The 22,114-nt window shown below is 42.6% G+C and overlaps 3 protein-coding genes across 3 annotated transcripts; all 3 read left to right on the plus strand.

Annotated features, from left to right (window-relative positions):
• Nucleotides 1–31: 31 nt before the first annotated feature.
• Nucleotides 32–1,490, plus strand: SERLADRAFT_454858 (uncharacterized protein; the record flags this gene model as incomplete). Its single annotated transcript, XM_007312377.1, has 4 exons — nt 32–260; nt 318–338; nt 391–873; nt 928–1,490. 4 exons carry the CDS (start codon nt 78–80, stop codon nt 1,273–1,275), a joined length of 1,035 nt encoding a protein of 344 aa, XP_007312439.1.
• Nucleotides 1,491–18,850: 17,360 nt separating this feature from the next.
• On the plus strand, nt 18,851–19,948 carry SERLADRAFT_454862 (uncharacterized protein; the record flags this gene model as incomplete). The annotated part of the gene is made up of 4 exons (XM_007312378.1): nt 18,851–19,548; nt 19,606–19,749; nt 19,813–19,839; nt 19,905–19,948. Coding segments are annotated over 4 exons (819 nt in total), but the record flags the coding sequence as incomplete, so codon positions are not given.
• A 17-nt stretch (nt 19,949–19,965) lies between these two features.
• Nucleotides 19,966–20,651, plus strand: SERLADRAFT_375774 (uncharacterized protein; the record flags this gene model as incomplete). Its single annotated transcript, XM_007312379.1, has 1 exon — nt 19,966–20,651. The coding sequence occupies one exon, from the start codon at nt 20,236–20,238 to the stop codon at nt 20,578–20,580; it is 345 nt and encodes a 114-aa protein (XP_007312441.1).
• Nucleotides 20,652–22,114: the final 1,463 nt, after the last annotated feature.

Here is a 22,114-nt window from a genome sequence, read left to right on the forward strand (position 1 = left end):
ATACCATGCAGGGTATGTCTATCGGCTCGCAGGGTCACTTCGCAGGGCCCTATGGTAGGCCAGCAACGCAAGTGGAGATGGACATGACAGGCTCAAGTTCGCAAAATGGCAATGGACCAAGTGCAAACAATCGCAAACTGGGCTTGTATAAGACTGAGCTATGCAGGTCCTGGGAGGAAAAAGGATCTTGCCGATATGGGTCTAAATGTCAATTTGCGCATGGGGAAGAAGAAATCCGCAAAGTCGCTCGTCACCCAAAGGTTTGTCTTACAGTTGTTCCCGTAGAATTGTTCTGGCTAAACTACGCTCATATCTAGTACAAGACTGAAATCTGCAGGGTTAGTGTCCATCACTCACTTTTCCGTGAACAAAGTAATAACGTGTCAATAGACTTTTTGGGTATCAGGAGCATGTCCTTACGGGAAAAGATGCTGCTTCATTCATACAGAGCTTCCTGTACCGGGCATTATACAGGGCTCTGATGGTGTTCCTCCTCCGCAAGTGTCAAATGGGCGCCCAAGATCCTTGAGTACCAATAGTGATCCGAACGAGACGTCTGTCTCTCTTCTTACTCGTATCCAGCGTAAAAGCGAGGCGACAGCTCATACCAGTGTTGCTCTACCAGTAGAGGCCGCACAGTCTCCGAGCCGCTTATTCAACTCACGGCCACCTACAGGTTCGCTGCGCGTGGATACTTCCGCTTTGAACAGTGTGGCAAAACAAAATAAATCCGCATACCCTACGTTCACAAGTAACGGGTTGTTACTTCGTGCTTCTGAACAGACCTCAATCAAATCTCCCGTCCCTCTCACGGCAGGTCCTGATTTGGGCAGGTCTAACAATACACGGCTTGATATCATGGGATTTAACCAGGTATGTCGGAGAGCAGTTAGAAGAATTTTTCATGACGACGGTTTCATTTATTAGCGGCTCAGGAGTGTTGCTCAAAACCCTGATATATTCCCTTCGTTCGACGGGCCCGAAGTGAAGGGTGATCTTACAGCACCGTCCTCACCTACGGGCTCAAATCAGCGCTCATCTTATAGAATATCTTCTACCGATTACCGCTCCAACATGTATAACGCTCCGCACTCTCAACACGTAAGATCCGGGAGTGCCGGAAATTGGGTCAGTTTCAACCAGAGTAGGCATGTTGCTACACCTTCATACCCCCTTCCATCTGATGGTAGCGGAGAAACCACCTCCAATGTTCCTTGGTCTACTTCAGAGTTGGCTGTTGGCTCCTCTCGACTTGATGATAAATCGTGGGTTTGAATTGGGGTGCGGACTGGAAAATACGTCCCCATTTGAATATCACAAGTCCGGGAGTCCGGACAGTTTCTATATAATCTATTGTCGCATATGTTTACGTCGGAAGAAAGTGGTTCTATATACCTTTAAGCGCAAATACCTTTGTTATGCTCGAGTACCTCACACTACATTTGATTACATCATCGCTTATTATATTCCGCCTGTGACTTAGTCTTGTCCGAACTAAGGTGGCGTGCAGGAGCCCCCATTCGGTACCAATAAAGCTTGATCTGAGTGGTTGAACAGTCCGCTTGGGGCGGGACACAGACACTTCGACATATATAAGTAAACAGGTAAATGTAATAAACCCTGGTCTGAATGGCTTGTCAGGGGGTGGTCTTCTTGTGAAGGAAAGTTAAATAGCAGAATGAAATTTAAAGGTCCAAAAATTGTGAACCATAACAGGTGGTTGGTGGAGCCTGACTCATCAGGACAAATACTTTAGCTATATAGGCTAGGCTCTTATAGTACTATAGTTGCAAAATAGATGTCATAGTGGTTATAGCTGTAATAGAAACCCCAGCATCTATTCAGGAAAAATATTCCCTTATAGTTGACTATAGTTTCAAGAGACTCATATAGTAGCATCAATACTGTAGACATAGCACTTACAGCACTCATAGCACTCATATAATACCTTGATACTATGATAGCATTTAGGGTAGATATCACACTCACTGCACTTGTTACAACAATATAATATAGGATACATAAATAGATAGAAAACAAGGAATGCTATCAAGCAGCTTGCTCAACAACAGTGACAGTACCTTCCAGGGCTTCAAAATCAATACCAAAATCCTCTATCAATCCCTAGATAATGAAGATTGGCCAAATTTCTGTTTTGATAAATCAGTAGTGGTAAAAGAAGCATTGATACTTACAAAATGTCCTGTTACAAGCTATCTCTCATTTTCTTCATCAATGTAGGACTTTTCCTCTGAAGAACAGACAACTTTTTGGAATAATGTTCCCACCCAAGCAGCATTTAAAACAAGTCAAGGTAAATATATTTCAACTTACCTGGTTTTGAAAACATTTTCTGAGGACTTCAGTATGTGTTACAATACACAATTTTTGAACCTTTAAATTTCATTCTCCACTTTAACCTTCTTTTGTAGTTTTCACACACTGTGCCATGCAGCACTTTCCATTTTGTTCAAACTCCACTTTCTTGCGCTGTGCTGCTTTCTTTTATTCTTAGCTACAAGTCTCTCACACAGTGGTGCTGGTCACACGGGCTGTGCTCTATGACATCATCAGCCACTGCCTTCATCAACTGTATAGTACACATATACAAATAGCCTGTAGATGTATATAAACCCCAATAGATCAAGGAGACTCCTCAGCAAGTCCTCCTGTTGTTTACCCACAACTAACTCGGTCCTGACCACTCCCACTCACTTCACTGTAGCTTGTCTGAGTTGTGTGCCAGAGTATACAAACTCTTGGTTGTTACAGTATGGCTTCATTGCCATTCACATATGCTCTTAGTGAACATTTGTGGAAATACCCCAAAGTTTGTATACTCTAGTGCACACACAAAGGAACTCAAAAGTATAGTAATGAAAAGTAGAGTTGGTAAAATTAAGTTTATAGGAACAAGTTTGTTGATGGTATTTAATGGGAGGACTCACTGAGGAGTCTCCATCTATTGCAAGGGTATATAAGCTAATATACATGTTGGTACTGTATAGTTAATATAAATAAATGTAAATGTTCTATAGTGTTCCATTATATTCTATATGATGTCACTGGTTGTTATGATACACAATTTTTGGACTTCTTACTTTCAGTCCCCGCTTCAACCTTCTTTCTTTTTTGGGACACTTGTACCATGCGGCACTTTCCTTTTATTTCAAACTCCACTTAGATTTTGACTTTCTTGTGCTGTGCAGCCTCCTTTTATTTTTAGATACAACTCTCTCACGTGGTGGAGCTGGTCACAAGGGCTACTATATAAATCCCAATAAATCAAGGAGACTCCTCAGTGAGTCCTTCTGTTGTTTACCCACAACAAACTTGGTCCTATCCAAGAGAGATTATCCTCTCCTCCACTCACCCTTCTCTGCTTCTTCTTGTTTTGTGCCAGAGTATACAAACATTAGTTGTTACATTAGGATTCGCTCTTTATTACTCTCTTGCACTTTGTGCAAACCTGGATTATAGATTTCCTTTGCAATCTGCAAGGGCAGCTATAGAGCCATTGACTGACATCTCACAGTTTTTTTCAGTGAAAGAGACCTGATAGCCCTTGTTGACAAGGCAAGAAATGGATAAAAGGTTGGTGTTTAGATTAGGAACGTAAAAAATATCCTGCAAAATTTTCTGACATGCTGTGTTTTCAGCCACAACTACATCAAGGGCAATCACAGCCAGCATAACCAAATTTTGTCACACCCACAATTAATGAAAAAGCTTAGAAGTAGTTAACATATTTGATTATATTTTGGACCTACAAGATTTTGTGAGAATAATGTACTTTGGTTGACATATTTCCATAAATACTATGTTTTGTGTGGAAAAATAGAAATATGTTAACAAAAATACATTATTCTCACAAAATCTTGTAGGTCCAAAATACAATCAAATATGTTAACTACTTCTGAACTTTTTCATTGATTGTGGATGTGACAAAACTTGGTTATGCTGGCTGTGAATTACACCTATGCTGGTTGCTTGGATTTGTCACGATCATACCCATCTGATTCAGCTTTCTTATCTAATCAAGAGATAGAGACTCTTATCTCACCTTATCTAATCTCCTCCTGATCTAATCTTATCAAGTATCACATGATCTATTAGTAATACACATTACCAATCAGCCTCACTACATACACATGTTCATTACCAATACGCTACGTCATACCTCACCGTAGCCTCATGCCTTTGTCTATATAACTAGTACAATATCCATGTACATACCCCAGTTGTAGATTTACTCTGTAATACTTGCTTGTCTGAACACTTGTTGTTAAGATTTAAGTCCTACGCTGCTCGGGTCACCGGCATACAGCTAGGGTCTTTACACAACCTACAACTTGGTACGACACCTGTTGATGAGCAAAATCATAGCTATCCTTATCATCATCCTATTCCCCCTCATCACACTTATATTCTTTGGCATCGCCAAACTCTACGTTTACCTCACAAAAACTACCATCACATCACCTATCACTCGACCCAACACCATCATCTCATTTTTTCCTGCCAACGTTTCACCCACAGAAACGTTTGTCGACATCCCTCTCACTCCCCCTTCCAACCCAGTAGCTAGAACCCTTGACGGCGTGGAGCCCGATAGGTATTACTTAGTTTAGATAAACTTCCATACCCTTCTGACCAGGCCGGGCACTTGCCTCCGCCAGTCGGAAAAGACCTGCACGCGGTTACTCGCTGGGTATCATTGGGACAACCGTTCGGACCCCAATTACTATACAATTAGAACACCGATATCTCCGAACTAGATTAGTTACGTATATAGTCAGTGCGGGACAGAAGAGGAACCGCTTGGCTTAAAAGAGAAACGATAGTCTGGTTGATCTTATTCGAGAAAGTGTTGATCCGATTTATCATCGGGGAACTCTCTTATATGCAACCTGGTGATTTCGAAGAGTGGTTAGCAGAACAACGCTTCTACTCCGAGAACAGAATAGCCTGGGAAATATATTTTACATTCCCAGAGATAGAACCAATCAGAACACGCTACCACACCCCCTACCCAGACCAACATGACAACGGCAGCATTCGGAGAGTGGCGAGGTCCGCCAGAAGGGCAGGACACACCAGAAATGGGGATGGGAGAATTGTCGGGCGCGCTCCCGCCTTTAGAACCCCAACCCCCGACATCGCAGGAAGCTGGACTGGAACAATACGTTCAGACCAGGATAGAGCAGGAGCAGAGGAGGCTCCACGAATTATACGAAACCCAGCTGAAAGAGGCCAAAGAAGAAGTAGACGAATTGCTAGCCAAGCTGAGGTTAGTTACGTCGAGTTCTTCTACATCCGCACCACCGCCGCCCGCTACGCAGCCGAAGCGCGTAGACAGAACCAGAACGGCTCTCCAGAAGCCTGAGAACTTCGATGGAGACCGTAAGAAGTATAAAGCTTTCCGCGAAGCTTTGATGCTTAATTTCGAAGATGACGAAGAGTATTTTGCGGACAAAAGAAGAAAAATTGCTTACGTACTCTCTTTCATGACAGGAGGAGCAGCGGCAGCTTTTAGAACAGAGTGGATGGAGACCAAGATGGAGAAAAGGATGCGAGGGGAAAGCATCAAAACCACTTACGAGAATTTCGAGTGGTTCGCAACAAAGATGGAGACGCGGTTCAAAAATGTACACGAACAACTCGCCGCTCGCAACGACATAATGATCTTGCGACAAGGAAAGAACACGGCCGAGAAACATTTTGAACATTTTGAAGAACTGAGGAGGGAGGCTGGTTACCTCCAAGTAGCAAACGAGGACTTCCTCATTTCACTTCTACGTAGGAACATGAACGAACCCCTGGTCAATCAGGTAATATACGGCGGTCGAGAACCAGCCAACTACGAAGGGTGGAAGAAGGAACTAATCCGTGTCGACTACTTATGGCGTCATCGAGAGGCGGAAAAAGAGAGCTTCAGGAGTACAGAAAGGAGGAAGCAAGACGGAGGAGGAAAGACAACCGAACCAAAGGTCGAGAGAAAGAAGGATGCAACCGGGTACCTATATACCCAATCCGGTGACCCCATGAAGGTCGACAAAGCAGAGTACCGACAAAAGGGACTTTGCTACCGGTGCGGTGAAAAGGGACATCGGTCCTTCGAATGCAAAAAGGAGGCACAAGCAAAGCCTCAATTTAACGTGAGAGAATTCCTGCAGAAGATGACTGCAGAAGAAAGATCAAAAGTCCTTCAGGGTTTTTGAAGAGGCCAGCGGTGACACATCAACCGGCTGCCCCTAAGGACAAAAGTTTTGTAAATAGTTTCTCCTCTCTTTCAATCGAAGATTCTTGTCTGCCGTCTACCACGAGTTGTATTAGTATAGATCATGAAAATGATATTGCATTGGCAAAAGACGCAGCAAATCTAAGATTAAAAGAGAAAGAAACAAAAAAGGATGTGAACCTGAACAGGGAACGGGTTAGAAAGATCCCTAAATCAGAAACAACAGAACCACAGAAAGCAGTGACTCAATTGGGAAGCACTGATGTTACTGATGGTTCGACCAGTTCTGAAGAAATCACGGCGCGCTCGAAAGAGAAAAGCGCAGTAAAAGAATTTGTGAAGGAAGTGACTCAATCGGGTAGCACTTCATTGGAAACAAAAGAACCACAGAAAGCAGTGACTCAATTGGAAGCACTGATGTAACTGATGGTTCGACCAGTTCCAAAGAGGTCAGGAACACCTCTAATAAAAACCTAGACCACAAAGAGAGACAGAGACTGACAGCGGCATGGACGCCACTTTGGGTTGCAGAAAGATTACGAGACCAAAAGGAAGAAAGATCCATTGGTATTCTTAACATCTGGACGCACCAAAAAAGAAGTAGAGAAGTCACGATAGAGACAATACGAGAACTGAATGCATTAACACTGCACGAAGCGGAACTTGCTCTATTAGAGTTACACACCCCGAAAAAGTACATTAGGGGAACGCAAGGAAACCAAATGAACATTTCTTGCAGACTTACAACTCTTGACACGAACCGATCAACGACGATCGAAGCTCTCCTAGATAGTGGGTGTACAGGGAGCTGCATAGACTCTACGTTCGTAAAAGAACAAAAATACGAAACAAAGAAGATACCGAGACCAATTCCAGTATACAATGCTGATGGCACGCTTAACAAAGACGGTGCTATCAAAGAATTTATAGAACTACGGATGAGCATAGGAGACCACGAAGAAAACATTCACTTCGCCGTAACAAGCCTAGGGAGTGGACGCATGTTCCTCGGACATGAGTGGTTAACGAAGCATAATCCCACTATAGATTGGAAAAAGTCGGAGTTGAACTTTGATAGATGCCCGAAAGAATGTAAACGACAGGTCGACTTCCTTGATCCGGAAGAAGACCCTGACACATACTTTTCGGAAGTAGATCGCTCAGATGGGGATCAGCTGATCCAAGTGAATCTAATGGACTATGAGGATGCTTCTATTGATGATCATTACTACCATATCAGGGCGCAAGGCACAACAGCTCAGAAGCTTGCCGAAGCCGCCGGTAAAGATCAGAAAGAAGGAGGATTTGATAAGATAGTTCCCAAACATCTCCACGATTACAAAGACGTATTCGATAAGGAGTCGTTCGATGCACTGCCAGAGAGACGCCAGTGGGACCATGCCATAGAACTCATTCCAGGCGACCACACTCTGGACTGCAAATGCTATCCATTAGCTTTAGGTGAACAAGAACAACTGGATGCGTTTATAAACGAAAACCTCGAATCAGGAAGAATTAGACCTTCCAAGTCACAATTCGCATCACCGTTCTTCTTTATCAAAAAGAAAGATGGAAAACTAAGACCTGTCCAAGACTATCGGAAATTGAATGACATTACCATCAAGAATAGATACCCACTACCTCTGATAAATGAACTTGTAGACAAGCTCAGAGGTGCGAAATACTTCACAAAGTTAGATATTAGATGGGGATACAACAATATCCGTATCAAGGATGGAGATGAGCACAAAGCGGCCTTCAGAACGAATAGGGGGCTCTTTGAACCGTTAGTGATGTTCTTCGGACTCACAAATTCACCAGCAACATTTCAAACGATGATGAATGCGCTGTTTAAAGATTTGATTGATGACGGAAAGGTAGTGATATACCTCGATGACATCATGATCTTCACAAGAACGATTGAAGAACACCGCGCAATGACGCGCAGAGTGTTAGACATTCTAAGGAAGAATAACCTTTATTTGAAACCCGAGAAATGCGATTTCGAAGAGACCTCAACAGAGTACTTAGGTCTCATTATCTCAGAAAATGAAATCCGCATGGATCCGGTTAAAGTAAAAGGAATTATGGAATGGCCAGAATGCAAATCCAAAAAGGAAGTACAAGCATTCTTGGGTTTCGTAAACTTCTATAGAAGGTTCATCGAAGGCTTTGGGTTGATCGCCAAGCCATTGACTAAATTGACCAGGAAAGTAGAATTCGTGTGGGAACAGGAACAGATCGACGCCTTTAACGGATTAAAAACCCGTGTCGGATCGACTCCCGTACTTGCCCTACCTACCGATGACGGACAATTTAAAATTGAAGCTGATAGCAGCGATTACGCGATGGGAGCAGTTCTATCACAGATGCAAGATGGGAAATGGAAACCTATTGCATATCTCTCAAAAGCGCTAAATCCCACAGAGCGTAATTACGAGATCTATGATAAAGAACTCCTGGCCATAATGACTGCCTTAGACGAGTGGAGACATTATCTTGTTGATGCAAAAGAGGTGTTTGAGATCTGGACAGACCACCAGAATCTCCTATATTACAAACAACCTCAAAAGCTCAACAGACGACAAGCTAGATGGGTTATGGAATTGAGCAACTACCACTTCACGCTCCACCACATTCCAGGAACAAAACACATCAAAGCAGATCTTCTCTCGAGACGAGCAGACCATGAAAGGGGGGTGGATGATAATGAAAACGTAATCGTGCTAAAAGCAGAGCACTTCCGTATGATGATTTCACACACTGAAAGACAACGCATGGCAGAGCAATCAGCCGATGCAGTGGAATTGTACAAATGGATTTGCAAAAGAATGATGAACGTAGATGAAGTAGTGCGGAAGAGTTTGTGAAGAGGATGGAAGAAACGAGGAAAGAAGCAGAAAAATCGCTGGTAAAAGCAGCAGAAAACATGAAAAAACAGTATGATAAAGGGAAAAGAGAGGCTATCATCTACAAAGAAGGTGACAAGGTATATGTTGAAGCAGAACATATTACTACCGATAGACCTGCAAAGAAGCTCGACGACAAAAGATACGGACCCTTTTCCATTGAGAAGAAAATAGGTGAAGGAGCCGATAAACTAAAACTTCCTGGACGATGGAAGAATATACATCCTGTTTTCAACGAAAAACTGCTGACACCATTCCGAGAACCAGAATTCGAGACGCAAAGAAAACAAAAAACCGCACCACCGGTGATAGTGGACGGAATTAAAGAATACGAAGTAGAAGAAGTTCTAGACTCACGATTGAAACGTGGGAAACTAGAATATTTAGTACACTGGAAAGACTTTCCTAAAGAGGATCGCACATGGGAAACCGAATCAAACCTAAAACATTCATCGAAACTCGTAAAACAGTTTCACAACAAGAACCCCAGTGCACCTCGAAGGATAGAATTTACTCTAAACTATCAACCCTTCGAAAACTTTACTATTCCAACAAAAATTCGAAAAACATTATACAATTGGGAAACGGGTAAACTAGATCCTCACTTTCGGGACGAAAGTCCTAAGGAGGGGGTAATGTCACGATCATACCCATCTGATTCAGCTTTCTTATCTAATCAAGAGATAGAGACTCTTATCTCACCTTATCTAATCTCCTCCTGATCTAATCTTATCAAGTATCACGTGATCTATTAGTAATACACATTACCAATCAGCCTCACTACATACACATGTTCATTACCAATACGCTACGTCATACCTCACCGTAGCCTCATGCCTTTGTCTATATAACTAGTACAATATCCATGTACATACCCCAGTTGTAGATTTACTCTGTAATACTTGCTTGTCTGAACACTTGTTGTTAAGATTTAAGTCCTACGCTGCTCAGGTCACCGGCATACAGCTAGGGTCTTTACAGGATTGTTCTTTCGTCCCCTAGGATTACTTTTTGAGGAGGATTTAAGCTTTGGTATGAGACAAACAGTTCTTTACAAGAGCTCATACTGGCTGATGCCCTGGAGTCAATAAGCCAGATATTCTGCATATTTAAAGCGGCCAAGCAAGTCATTGCCATAGACAACTGTATAACATGGTCCAAACACTCATTCTCAGCTGACTTAGCTGCTTTGTTGGCTTTCTTCTTTCTGCAATCTTTTTCAATGTGTCCTATTTTGCCACAAGATGTGTAATGATACTTCTTTTTCTTCACATTGTGTTGTTGTTTTCCTTTTGATACTAGCTAACTTGAGACTTTTGTTGCCAGGGCAATTTGAGTACTGGAGTCTTTGTGGGACTTCTCTTTAATAAGAACCTGGGCAAATACCCCACTTGTGGTAAGTTTGTCTTTGGTAGACATCAGGATAGTGCAAAGGGTGGCATAGGATGGTGGGGGGTGAGATGACCATAGCTACAGCCACTAATGAGTCATTTAGTGGTGGTCCAAGCGAGGCCAATACATGGGCTTTCTGTTGCATCCCATTGAGTTGGGATTCTAGTGGCTAATATTTTGGTAGGATACCCCAGAACATTTCCCAATGAGGTAGGCTATTATCTGTTTGTCTTTTCCTTCATACCACTCACAAACTTTGGTGCCAGTCTGGTGTTGAGCACTTGTCAGCCAGCCGAAGCAAAGTGTGTGCCCCAATCCTACAAGCAAGCTCTTCAGGATAAGGTACTAGAGAGATCAGAACCAAACATTACATGGCCCCCAGTGTTAAGTAATAAATCTAAGTGAAACTACAGTTAATGTCAGTTTAAGGTGATCTTTAATAAATGTAATGTAACATACCTCAGCCATTGCCTGAGAGGCTATAGAAACAACTGAGGTATTCCTATACTAAACCCCCACTACTTATAGTCTGAGGTGCTACTCTCTAAGGTATAATGACTCCTAGGAGAACAATGGCCACTTTAGCAGAGACCGGGTTTATCTGGTTGTGTCACTCCCACTTGAGTGCAACTGTAGTCCCATAGCTTTAGAGAATTTCCAGTGTTTTTTATGAGTGAGGGGTTTAGTGAGGAATGTTGGAAACCATATCGCCTGTAGGAACATATACATATCTGATTACTGCTTCTCCTTTTAATACTAAGTCATCTTGGATGACATGATATTTCCGTTGAATATGTTTTGTGCAAGCACAGAACTGTGGATCTTGTGTAAGAATGATAGCTGCTTGATTGTCACAGTGCAATGTTGTAGGTCCATTTTGAGCATGTCCAATTTCTTCAAAAAAATGTCCAAAGCCATGCAAGGTGTTGTCCAGCATTGCTCAATCCAATATACTCTGACTCCGTGGAGGATAAAGCTACCATGCTTTGTCTTTTGCTTGTCTAGGATATTGTTCCTCGGCTGCTGATAAAACAAACCCTGATGTTGATCAGGATGTGTCTGGGTCTCCGGACCAATCCATATCCAAATATCCATAGAAATCCATATCGATGGAGACATCTGTGCCAACATAATGTAGTTCCATGTCCCTGGTTGCTTTCAGATATCAGAGAACACATTTGGCAGCTTCCCAGTGATGGCTCCTTGGAGCTGAGCTGTGTCTGCTTAGTATTCCAACAACATAGGCAATGTCTGGGCGAGTTCCGAGCATGGCATACATATGTTGGACACTGGACTTTAAACTTTATTTATCAACTGTATAGTACCTCATATATTATAGTATATATGATGGAGCAATATATGGAGAAGGGCTCAGTGCAGTGAGTCCTCTCCTAGTATCTACCAATATTAGTGAAGACAACCTCCCTCCTTTGATACATTGTATACTTCCTATTCTTCCATTGAGCTGTTGTTTGTGTTGTGCTCAAGTGCCCCAAGATAGTATTTTGTTGGTGTTATCACACCTGTTGTTTACCCACAACAAACTCGGTCTTACCCTAAGGGAGATTATCCTCTCCTTTACTCACTCCTCTTTGCTTGTCATTATTGTGCACCAGAGTATAAAAACTTTGGCTGTTACAAGTTGCATGTTGAGTCTAGACAGTGGCCAGATGATATATCACGTGATTAATCACATGACTATGAACAGTCCCAAAAGTAAAGTAAACAAAATGGTCATGTGACTTGGAAAAAGCAAAAATACAGTAAAAGTAAAAGTAAGCGCTAAGATAGGTGCTGGAAGTGTCTATTGTAACAGTACCAGTGGCTGTGATAGTCTTATTTGTGGGTATAAATACTGTAACAACCCATGTTTTTATACTTTAGTATACAAGTATAAAAAGCAAAGAAGGGAAAAGGAAGGAGTGGATAACTCCCTTAGGGTAGGACCAAGTTAGCTGTTGATTGACAACAGGAGGACTCACTGAAGAGTCTCCTTGATCTATTAGGGTATATATACTACTACAGGTTTGTTTGTACATATGTACTATACAGTTGATAGATGTGGTTGCTGATGATATCATAGGGCAATGTAACAATACCCAAAGCTTGTAGACTCTGGTGCACATGCAGAAATTCAAAGGAATGGTGGTGAAGTGATAAGAGACTTAGTAGACTCAATGGATAAGAACAAGTTAGTTGTTGGTATACAACAGGAGGACTTGTTGAGGAGCTTCTGTCTATTGCAAGGGTATATATACCTAAATACATGTGGTACTGTATAGTGTAACAACCAAAGCTTTTATACTCTGGCGCACACAACAACAAGCAAAGAGGATAGAGGAAGGAGTGGGTAAACCCCTTTAGAGTAGGACCGGGTTAGTTGTGGGTAAACAACAGGAAGACTCACTGAGGAGTCTCCTGAATCTATTGGGTTTATATATTTATGCAGAGTGTTTGTACTTATTGTTCAATTGAGAACTACTGGGAAGTGTCTAGCCACTTGCTGAGAGCTAACAGGGACAGAACTAGAGTCCAGTATGAGTAACTATATTATCAGAGAGTACAGAATGTGTACAGTACCTAGAGTCCAGTATGAGTAACTAAAGAATAGGAATACTGGACTCTACAATACTAGTCCTAAGTTTTGTAAACAAAGGTAAACAAATCAGCCACAAAGGCGAAATTATAGAATGCTCAGTGAATACTGAACAATACAGCAAAAAGAATAAAGAGGAAAGTGATTTAGAAAGAAGGGAAAATAGATAGCACAACTAGGTGCAGAATCACCAAAACTAACACTTATATACTATACAGTTGATGAAAGCAGTAGCTGATGATGTCATAGGGTGCAGCCCATGTGGCCAGCTCCACTGCGTGAGAGACTTGTAGCTAAAAATAAAGAAAAGCAGTGTGGCATTGTCATGCACTAAAGTTGATTGGTATCATGGACAGGTGTCAATAACAAAGCAAATATTCAAAAGACTTGCATTTGCGCCACACAGGCACAATGCCACATGAAATAGTAGTTAATATTGCCTTTTTTGAACTTGTGGCTAATCCGCACCCACCTCTATTAGGCAATCAAGTTGCGTTCACCTTTCCTTTCAGTACTTTCCGCCTTTCAGCATTTTGGCAATTTTTTGTGTGGCCACTGGCTACACATTGTATTGCACCCTTGCTTCCTTACTCCTTCATTTACTTAGCCCCACCATGGGCCCTCTCCTTTGCTTTATTTTCTCATCCACACCTCATGTCATCACTCTCCATCCGCTTCCATTGCCAATCCATTGACCACCATATGCCACTGCTAATTTCAGCAAAGCCCCAGCGGCTGGTCCACATTGGGCAGCTGGTTTATCTTCATGACATTGATCTTCCATCATATACTATCAAATTATTGGTTGCTCGTCTTGCCTGACTGGAACGTGGGTGGGTAGTTTTTGAGTTGGAAAAAATCCATCCTCTTGTGTTGTTGCCCATGTACATTGCCATCCCATTTGCTTGTGTATATTTATCTTTCATCCATCGCCTTCGCTACAGCTACACTTACCACACACTGCCTGGGACACATCTGTTCCAGATTGGAACTACTCCTCTCCCTCCCTTGTTTGACCAGGTGGTCCAATACAACCAGACCATTGGTAAGGCCATGGAACCTTCAGATTTGGGCTAGGTGGTGGACAGGTGGCTCCAGTTTTTTTTTTTTCAGCAGAACATTCATTTGCAGTGTAATTATTCTTGATTTTTGGATTATTTTTATAAACACATATTTTTTTAGAATGCCTGACGGACAACAAGGGAACTGTGTTGATACTGATATTGTTTTTGCCTTGTTTTTTTTTACTGCATCTTCCCATGACGTCATGATTTTCTTGCTCTATTTCTGCTATTGGAATTTATTTTATGGCTGTACAAACCTGTGACATTACATACACAGCATTCATTGTTCTATTCCTTTCTTTTCCTTATTTTGACGATCTTATCTTGTACTACCTATACAGGATTTGTCAGTGTATATTCCTTCCTTCACATTCTTTCTCATTCTTTTTGCACAACTATACTGTGCATAGCCTTCCTTTCTTTTACTATATAAACCCCTGTATTCTACCTTGTAGAAACAACAAGAAATCCAATCCAGACTTCTTCTCTAATCTCAAATTCACTACTCACTGCTACTTGTGATCTAGTGTGGTCACAACACTTCCCACTGCTTCTACTGTTAACTGCTGTCATTGTCACTCACCACTACAGAATTCACTGCCATCCCTTTTGATTAGAGTCCTTCTGAGCACTACAGTCTGTGCGTCAGGAGCCTGCTATCACTGGGAACCTTATCATCTTGTCATTCTCAAACCTACCTTGTGCTACAATTAGAAAGGTAGTGCTCGTCCATATTCATCTATATTCAGTCAAAACCCTTATCTTCCAACTTCCAACTATCCCTCCTTCTCCAAAATCCACACCCACACATCTCTGGGTTTCACTTTGAAGGATCATTATATGTACCACCCCACAAACAACCAGACCACCCACTGTTCTAGGAGGTAAAGCCCATACACAAATTCCATGGAATCTGGGAGGTTTGTTTATTAGTTTGTTTTTGTGTATGGTTTTCTAACAACAGTTCTCATCATCAACAGCGTGAGAAAGTGAATGTCTGAACAAAGGGAAAATGCCGTGTGGCCCAAGTGCGTGAGGACTTTGAGAAAGAAGGTTGTAAGTCCAAAAATTGTGTATCATAACATATAGTAAATATTCTGTGGTTTTCCATTGTATTCTATATGATGCCACCACTGAGTAAGTGAATCTATGATGTTATAGCATGTGACAAGTCACATATTGAGTCTAGACACCAGTCACGTGATCAATAATCAGTCATATGACCTTCAAAAGAAAAAGTCAGAAAAATAAAAGAGAAAGAAAAATAAAATACAAGTAAATGCTGTTGTAACAGGTGTAGCCCTTGTGACCAGCTCCACCACATAAGAGGGTTGTAACCAAAAATACAAGGAAGCTGTGCAGTGTGAGAAAGTGAGATAAAAAGAAAGTGTCACATGACACAAGTGTACAAAAGAGAAAGAAAGTCAAATAGGAGGATGAAATTGAAAGGCCTGGAATTTGTGTATCATGACAAACACAACTTCCTTGGAAAAGCAAACCACAACCACCATTACTGAATTGACTTGGGCAGATCTATCATGAAATCAACTGATATATCCTGCCAGGGTCCTACTGGAATTGGATTAGGTATAAGTTTATAAGTTTACTGGCTGGTAAGAATTCTTTGCCATGACACAGTGAAGACAACGCTTTATGTATTCTTATATGTCTTTGACCATACCAGGCCATATATAGTTTCTGGAGATCAACTCCATTTTTTGTTGCCACCCAGGGTTCCCAACCACTGGTGTGTCATGATGTCTATATATTGCCTTGATCTATGCAGATTCAGGCACATCCTGTCTTCCCATAAATAGTGTTCATTGCCATCAAGGTATGCCTTTTCTTCTGATGAGATATCTTTCCTGAAGATTTTCTAGAAGATTGTGATCCTGCTTGATTAGAACATTGACTGTTACAACCAAGAGTTTGTATACTCTGGTGCACAACTCGGACAAGCTTTGAGCGAAGTGAGTGGGAGTGGTTACCCTTTAAGATAGGACCAAGTTTGTTGTGGGTAAACAACAGGAGGACTTGCTGAGGAGTCTCCTTGATCTATTGGGGCATTTATACATATGTACTACTACAGACTATTTGTACATGTGTACTATACAGTTGATGAAGGAAGTGGCTGATGATGTCATAAGGTGCAGCCCGTGTGACCAGCTCCACTGTGTGAAAGACTTGTAGCTAAGAATAAAGAAAAACAGTGCAGCGCGAGAAGGTGGAGTTTGAACAAAATGGAAAGTACCGCATGGCACAGTGTGTGAAAACTACAAAAGAAGGTTAAATGGAGAATGAAATTTAAAGGTCCGAAAATTGTGTATTGTAACAGCTACACTGGATTGATCTAACAGGGTGACACCTTTGTTGTCATCTTTGATACTGTTGGCATGATCTTCTCTTCTAAATAAAGCATCTGCCTTATGAATTAATTTATAATTGAAGCTAGAATGATATACCACGTAGCAGGCTTGTCTTTGATTTAGGTCCCATAAAATACTCCAGATTTTTATGATCAGTCCAAATTTCAAAATAGTACCTAGCACCTTCTGAGTAGTGCCAACAGGATTGCCCAGAGGCAGAGGGTGATTTTTTGTGTAGTTTTGAATAGCATTTTGATCCAATTAAGTTTTTTTCAGTGGGAAGTACTATGACCAATTTTTCATGATTTTCAAACACAACCACGTGACTTGCTTCCAGTCTCATGAGTTGTGGCTCCCCTGCACTGGTTCCGCACCCCCAAACCCTTCATTCATTCATCTAAAACCACGCTTGTATCAAAGGAATGACTACCAGCTCTCCTGATGGGATATTGTGGACATCTACCATTCGGGCTTCAATGATTGAAGCCTCTTGTCGTCAGGCTTTCAAAGATCAGATACAAGATCAAGGATTCAACTATCTGGACGACTATTTCAGAAGCATCCTGGTAGCGGTATCACATGAGTGAGCGGATAGTCTCTCATTTTTATCTGCAGTACTCACATACAGTATCATCATAATCATAGCTCTATGATCGACTTTGTAAAAACTCCTGGTCGGAAAATTGATAAGCGTAGGAAGATGAAAGCTGTCTTGAATATTCGAGTCAATGTAAGAATCCCTCGCTCTCTACATCCGACAGTTAATGTTAAGATCAACAATTATGGCTTCCTCTAGGATGATGACATAACGAACGAGAACATATATCCCTCTCGTAGTTTAAGCCAGGTACACCTTATGAAGGACAAGACAGTGGGCCTTCATAGCTTTGTTTCGCAAAATCATCCGAAGGAGCTGTTGTCCCACCAATTGTCGAATTTGGCTAAGCAGCCTGAACATCAGAACATACCCTATACTAGAGAAACTAGTGAAAACGCATTGGACAGCTACTCCTTACAGTCCCAAGCATCGTCCGGTGTTGCCGCAAACTCTATGCAAGATCTAGGGCACACTCGGGGCCACCACACACTTAGTCTCCCGACCTCAGCACTAACTACGAAGCTGTCTGTCATCCAGGAAGGGGCAGAACCTGCTGAATATACTACCTCTCTGCAGCCTCTAAGTCCCAACGCCAGTCCCTTAGTTGACTTAAAGGTCAGCAGGTCACACGAATCACAGGTGCTACAAAGCCTATCGCCCACGTATGGTGTAGTCCACGCTCCTGGTAGACCTTCATCTACGATTTCGTCTCCTGAAGTGGCTCGTGCTCGGTTAAATCCATCTTCTGATTGTGTCTGCGGACTTTCGAGGCTCCCCCTTCCGGTTCTGGCATCACCTTCTCCTCTCTCAGCTCCATCGCTCATGGGTATGTCGAGCATTTCTGCCACCAGCACGTCTCAACCATTGATGCCTCAAAGTGTATTTCCCTTCCCTTCCCTACCTGCGCCATCCCCATTACGTAAATCAGTACGAGGTCTCCGCGATACGTCTACGGGTCTAGCGGAATTATCGCTTGGCATTACTGTTCCAGCTTTGGGAAAGCGTACATCTTGGCTTATGAAGGCGAGAGAAGTTAAGGCAATGGAGACCATTGTCACGAAGCAAATCCCACTCGAGAATGATTCATATGGAGCCAATGGCACGACGACCCAGACAGGCGTGAACGTCGGGCCCAAGCTCACGAATGGAGAGGCATTTGATATACCCGCGTTAGATAATGTTGATCAAGACCGAGATGGAAGCGAACACAGGCTAAAAGCAATCAAGGCGCATTCCTTCGATACCGTTGCTTCTAACCTCGATGGCGAGGTGAATTGCGTGCATATTGGCGAGGGTTCACTCCATACCGTAGGTGCCACCGCGGTCACATTAGCGGAAGCTCGAGCAGCAGCCGAGACTCGTGTGGCTGAAAGGAATAAACTACATGAGGATATGACAATCACATCCTTTAATTCAACCCAACATAAATCCTTTCAGCCCCATAGCTCCACCACAATACTACTACCTGCCAAGCGCAGTGAACAATCCACATCTTTACCGCATGGTTCTCAGCATAGTTACTCTTACTATTCAATTCGCGGTCAGGCAGCGGAAGTGAAAGAGGACGACTCTTCTAAGCAAAAGAAGGAACTGCTACTTCTTCACAAAACTCCAAGCAGAGGCAAGCAATATACGGCGGAAGGTGGGCTCGGCTCTGAGGGCACGTGGCTATACTCTCGTACGCGACGAACAGCCGTGGAACACGATACAGCATTGCATCAACCTCTTGCATCAGCTGTCTCGACTTCTGAAGCGTCTGAGCAGGTCTTGCTCCCCATGGTGGATGATCGCTTCTGCTTGCCTATTACAGCAGCTTACTCATTGCCGGGACAGCTACTGCATGGGGTGCCAGACCGTACATCTAGTCCGCCACATACACTTCAGGCAGAATCAGAAATCTATGACACCACGCTACCGGTGCAGCCCCATTGTACCTTGTTCGACGCTCGTCATGAAACGATAACGCCCAGATGGCAAAAGCAAGATACGTCTCTTACGCAGAATCGCCTGTCGTTCGATAAAAGAAACAATGGTTTGGGCGGTGATTGCTTGCCTGTGGAAGACCAATTAGCTAGAAATCAAGAAGTTTGGACGCCATTCAACTTCGACAGAAAAGACAATAGTATGGCTTGGAGTACATTACCTACGGAACCGCCCCCAGGAGACCCAGGAATTATCAAAGATGATGTATGCGCTACTGGGGAAGGGAAAGCTCTGGATGAACGTAGCCCCACTAGTTTGACACATCCGTTTAATGTCCATGGTTCCGGAGGGAACCAGTCTTACTACTCGGATATCGCAGGTGAAAGAGGCTTGGCTACCCCTGACTTTCTGAAACCAGACTGCGCTACAAGAGGCACTATCGCTCTGGATCGCATTGAGGTACAAGTCAAAAACCCATCACAAATTCTTTCCGCTCTCGCTGACACTTTCCCTTAGGATCTCGAGTCAGTAATAAGTAATCAATCTAGGGCTCAACATTCCAACCAAACATCTAAGGTATTCGATAATACTTTGGGTGGGAGTAGGAACGGCAGGCATGAACTAAAGAGTTTGCAACTTGCAGCAGTGGCTGCTAAAAGGGTAAGTTACTTTTTGATATTCTCAAGCGGTTTATAGTATGCTGAGAATAAACTGTAATCACAGCAACAAGAGGAGCAAGACAAGAAGATGGTGCGTTTGAAGGAAATGGAGAACAGGCGTACACAAGCTCAACAAAGGAAGATTTTGGACGACAGGGCACATGCGTTAGAACAAGAAAAGAAAATGAAGGAAGACAGCGAAAAACGGAAAAGGGGAAAGGATGAGCAGAGCGATGGAAAACTACTCAAGAACACAGTCACCAAGAAAACAGATCAAGGTGCCATCAAAAAGCGAAAGGCCGATGCAGATATCGCAAAGAAACAGGTCAAAAAGCCTGCACCCAAATATGATCCATCGTCTTCGGAATTAGGTGTAGTGGTATCGACAAGGGCCGAGCCCCACCCAAAATTCGGCCGAGCAACTGGTGTTGCACAGTGCGGCTTCCTTACGAAGCTGGCTCCAGTAGTCACCGGCGAAAGCTCTCAGATGCAAGCAACGAAGGAGTCTCCCAAACCTGTCGTCTCAAGTGAAAATATCGAACTTCCAGATATTAACAGCGAATATTCGGACTCGGATGATGAGGATCGTCCACGCTCATTTGATCTTCCTGAATGGGCTCACACTCCAGAGCTTAATGAAGCTCTGCAGGTTCAAAGCAGACTTAACCCGGATGATGTTTTTGGCGTTATTCGACCCTTGAGGATGGAGGAAATGTTTCGAACAAAACAAAGCCGATTCAGGGCTAGGACCAGCTCCGCTAATTGGTTTGGCACAGATAAGTTGACCCTAGACGAAGAGAAGGAGTATGCAAGGAGGATGGGGTTCAGATAACGATTATTTTATGTTGGAGTATGAACATAGATTGGGCAATATAACACACCGCTCATTGCCCCAAAAAAAAAGATAAATCATTACCCTCAGTACAAACAAAAAGTCGGCTAAAGTCATGTGAAAGTCAGGTAACAATCGAGTGAAGTTGTGCAAAGTCTACCTTTAGTAAAGAGTTTGAATTGTTAGTCATATCACAGTCAAAGTCAGTCATAGTCGGGTTTTGGTCAAGCGTTAGTCAGACTCGGTTTGCACCGAGAACCTACTCACTGCAAAAAAGCTGAGATTATGAATCATGAAAATGTCCCCAAAAACCCGGTCATTTCCAGCACATTCCAAGCAGATTTTGCCTGGATGTTCGGTTGTGGAGGCCTACACAAAACCTGTAGGTTTCCTGCACAAATCAACTAGATACTCAAGAAGGACTTAATTGCTTGACTTCCATCAACATGATTGATTATTTTACTTACTCAAGACAAATTCAAACAATCTGAAATATCCACTCAACTCATTGTTACGATAACACAATTTTCGGACCTTTCCTTTATTTTTATTCTCCACTCTAACCTTGTACTTTAGCTTTCACACATGGTGCCACGCGGCACTTCCCCTTTTTCCAAACTCCCCCTTCTCGTGCCACGTTGCCTTTCTTCTTATTTTAGACACAACTCTCTCACACAGTAGAGCTGGCCATGCGGGCTAGGCCCCATGACATCATCAGCCACTGTCTCTATCAACTGTATAGTACACATGTACAAACAACCCTGTAGTAGTATATATACCCGAATAGATCCAGGAGACTCCTCAGCGAGTCCTCCTGTTGTATACCAACAAACTCTCTGCAGCTCAAGGGGTAACCACTCCCTCATCATCTTCTCTATAGTGTGTTCTTGTGTGCGCCAGAGTAAATAACTCTTGGTTGTTACACTCATCCTACCAGGACATAGATTTGAATATCAATCGGACGAAGATAGCAAAACCTTATCACAAATCCAGGCACAGAGCCTCAACTTTGGCTATCACTCCAAGTGCAACTTGTCCAGTACTCCAAAGCATTTCATCATCTTGCTCTTTCTCCACCCTCTCTGAAGAGGGTTGTCATATCCATGCCACAGGCTATGATTTCCGGACCTCCAAAAGGTCAGAGACCCTCAAGTCTGAACTCTTGAATCTACACTCCTTGTACTCTGCTGTTAGCCCTGTACCTCACCCCCACATGGTACTCCAGATACACTGAGCAATAAAACTGTCCCAATGTTAGCAATGTTTTGATTGTTGAGTGAATAACTCATGCATCATTGATGCTAGACCCTAAGCCCATGTATTATTAGACAGCCCTGATCAAGAGCTTTCTAATGATATATACATTACTTAGGTAATTCTTGTTATACCGGTCATAACTCAACATTAATCCACTATACTTATTGGGACAGCTTTGTTGCTAATCTCACATAACATAAGAATCAAGTATTATGTCAGCATTTGATCATGTGTCATATAAAAAGTTCAACATAGTATAAGCAAATCAAATAATATC

Source organism: Serpula lacrymans (assembly GCF_000218685.1).
Source record: "Serpula lacrymans var. lacrymans S7.9 unplaced genomic scaffold SERLAscaffold_1, whole genome shotgun sequence".
In the NCBI taxonomy this organism is placed as follows: Eukaryota; Fungi; Basidiomycota; class Agaricomycetes; order Boletales; family Serpulaceae; genus Serpula; species Serpula lacrymans.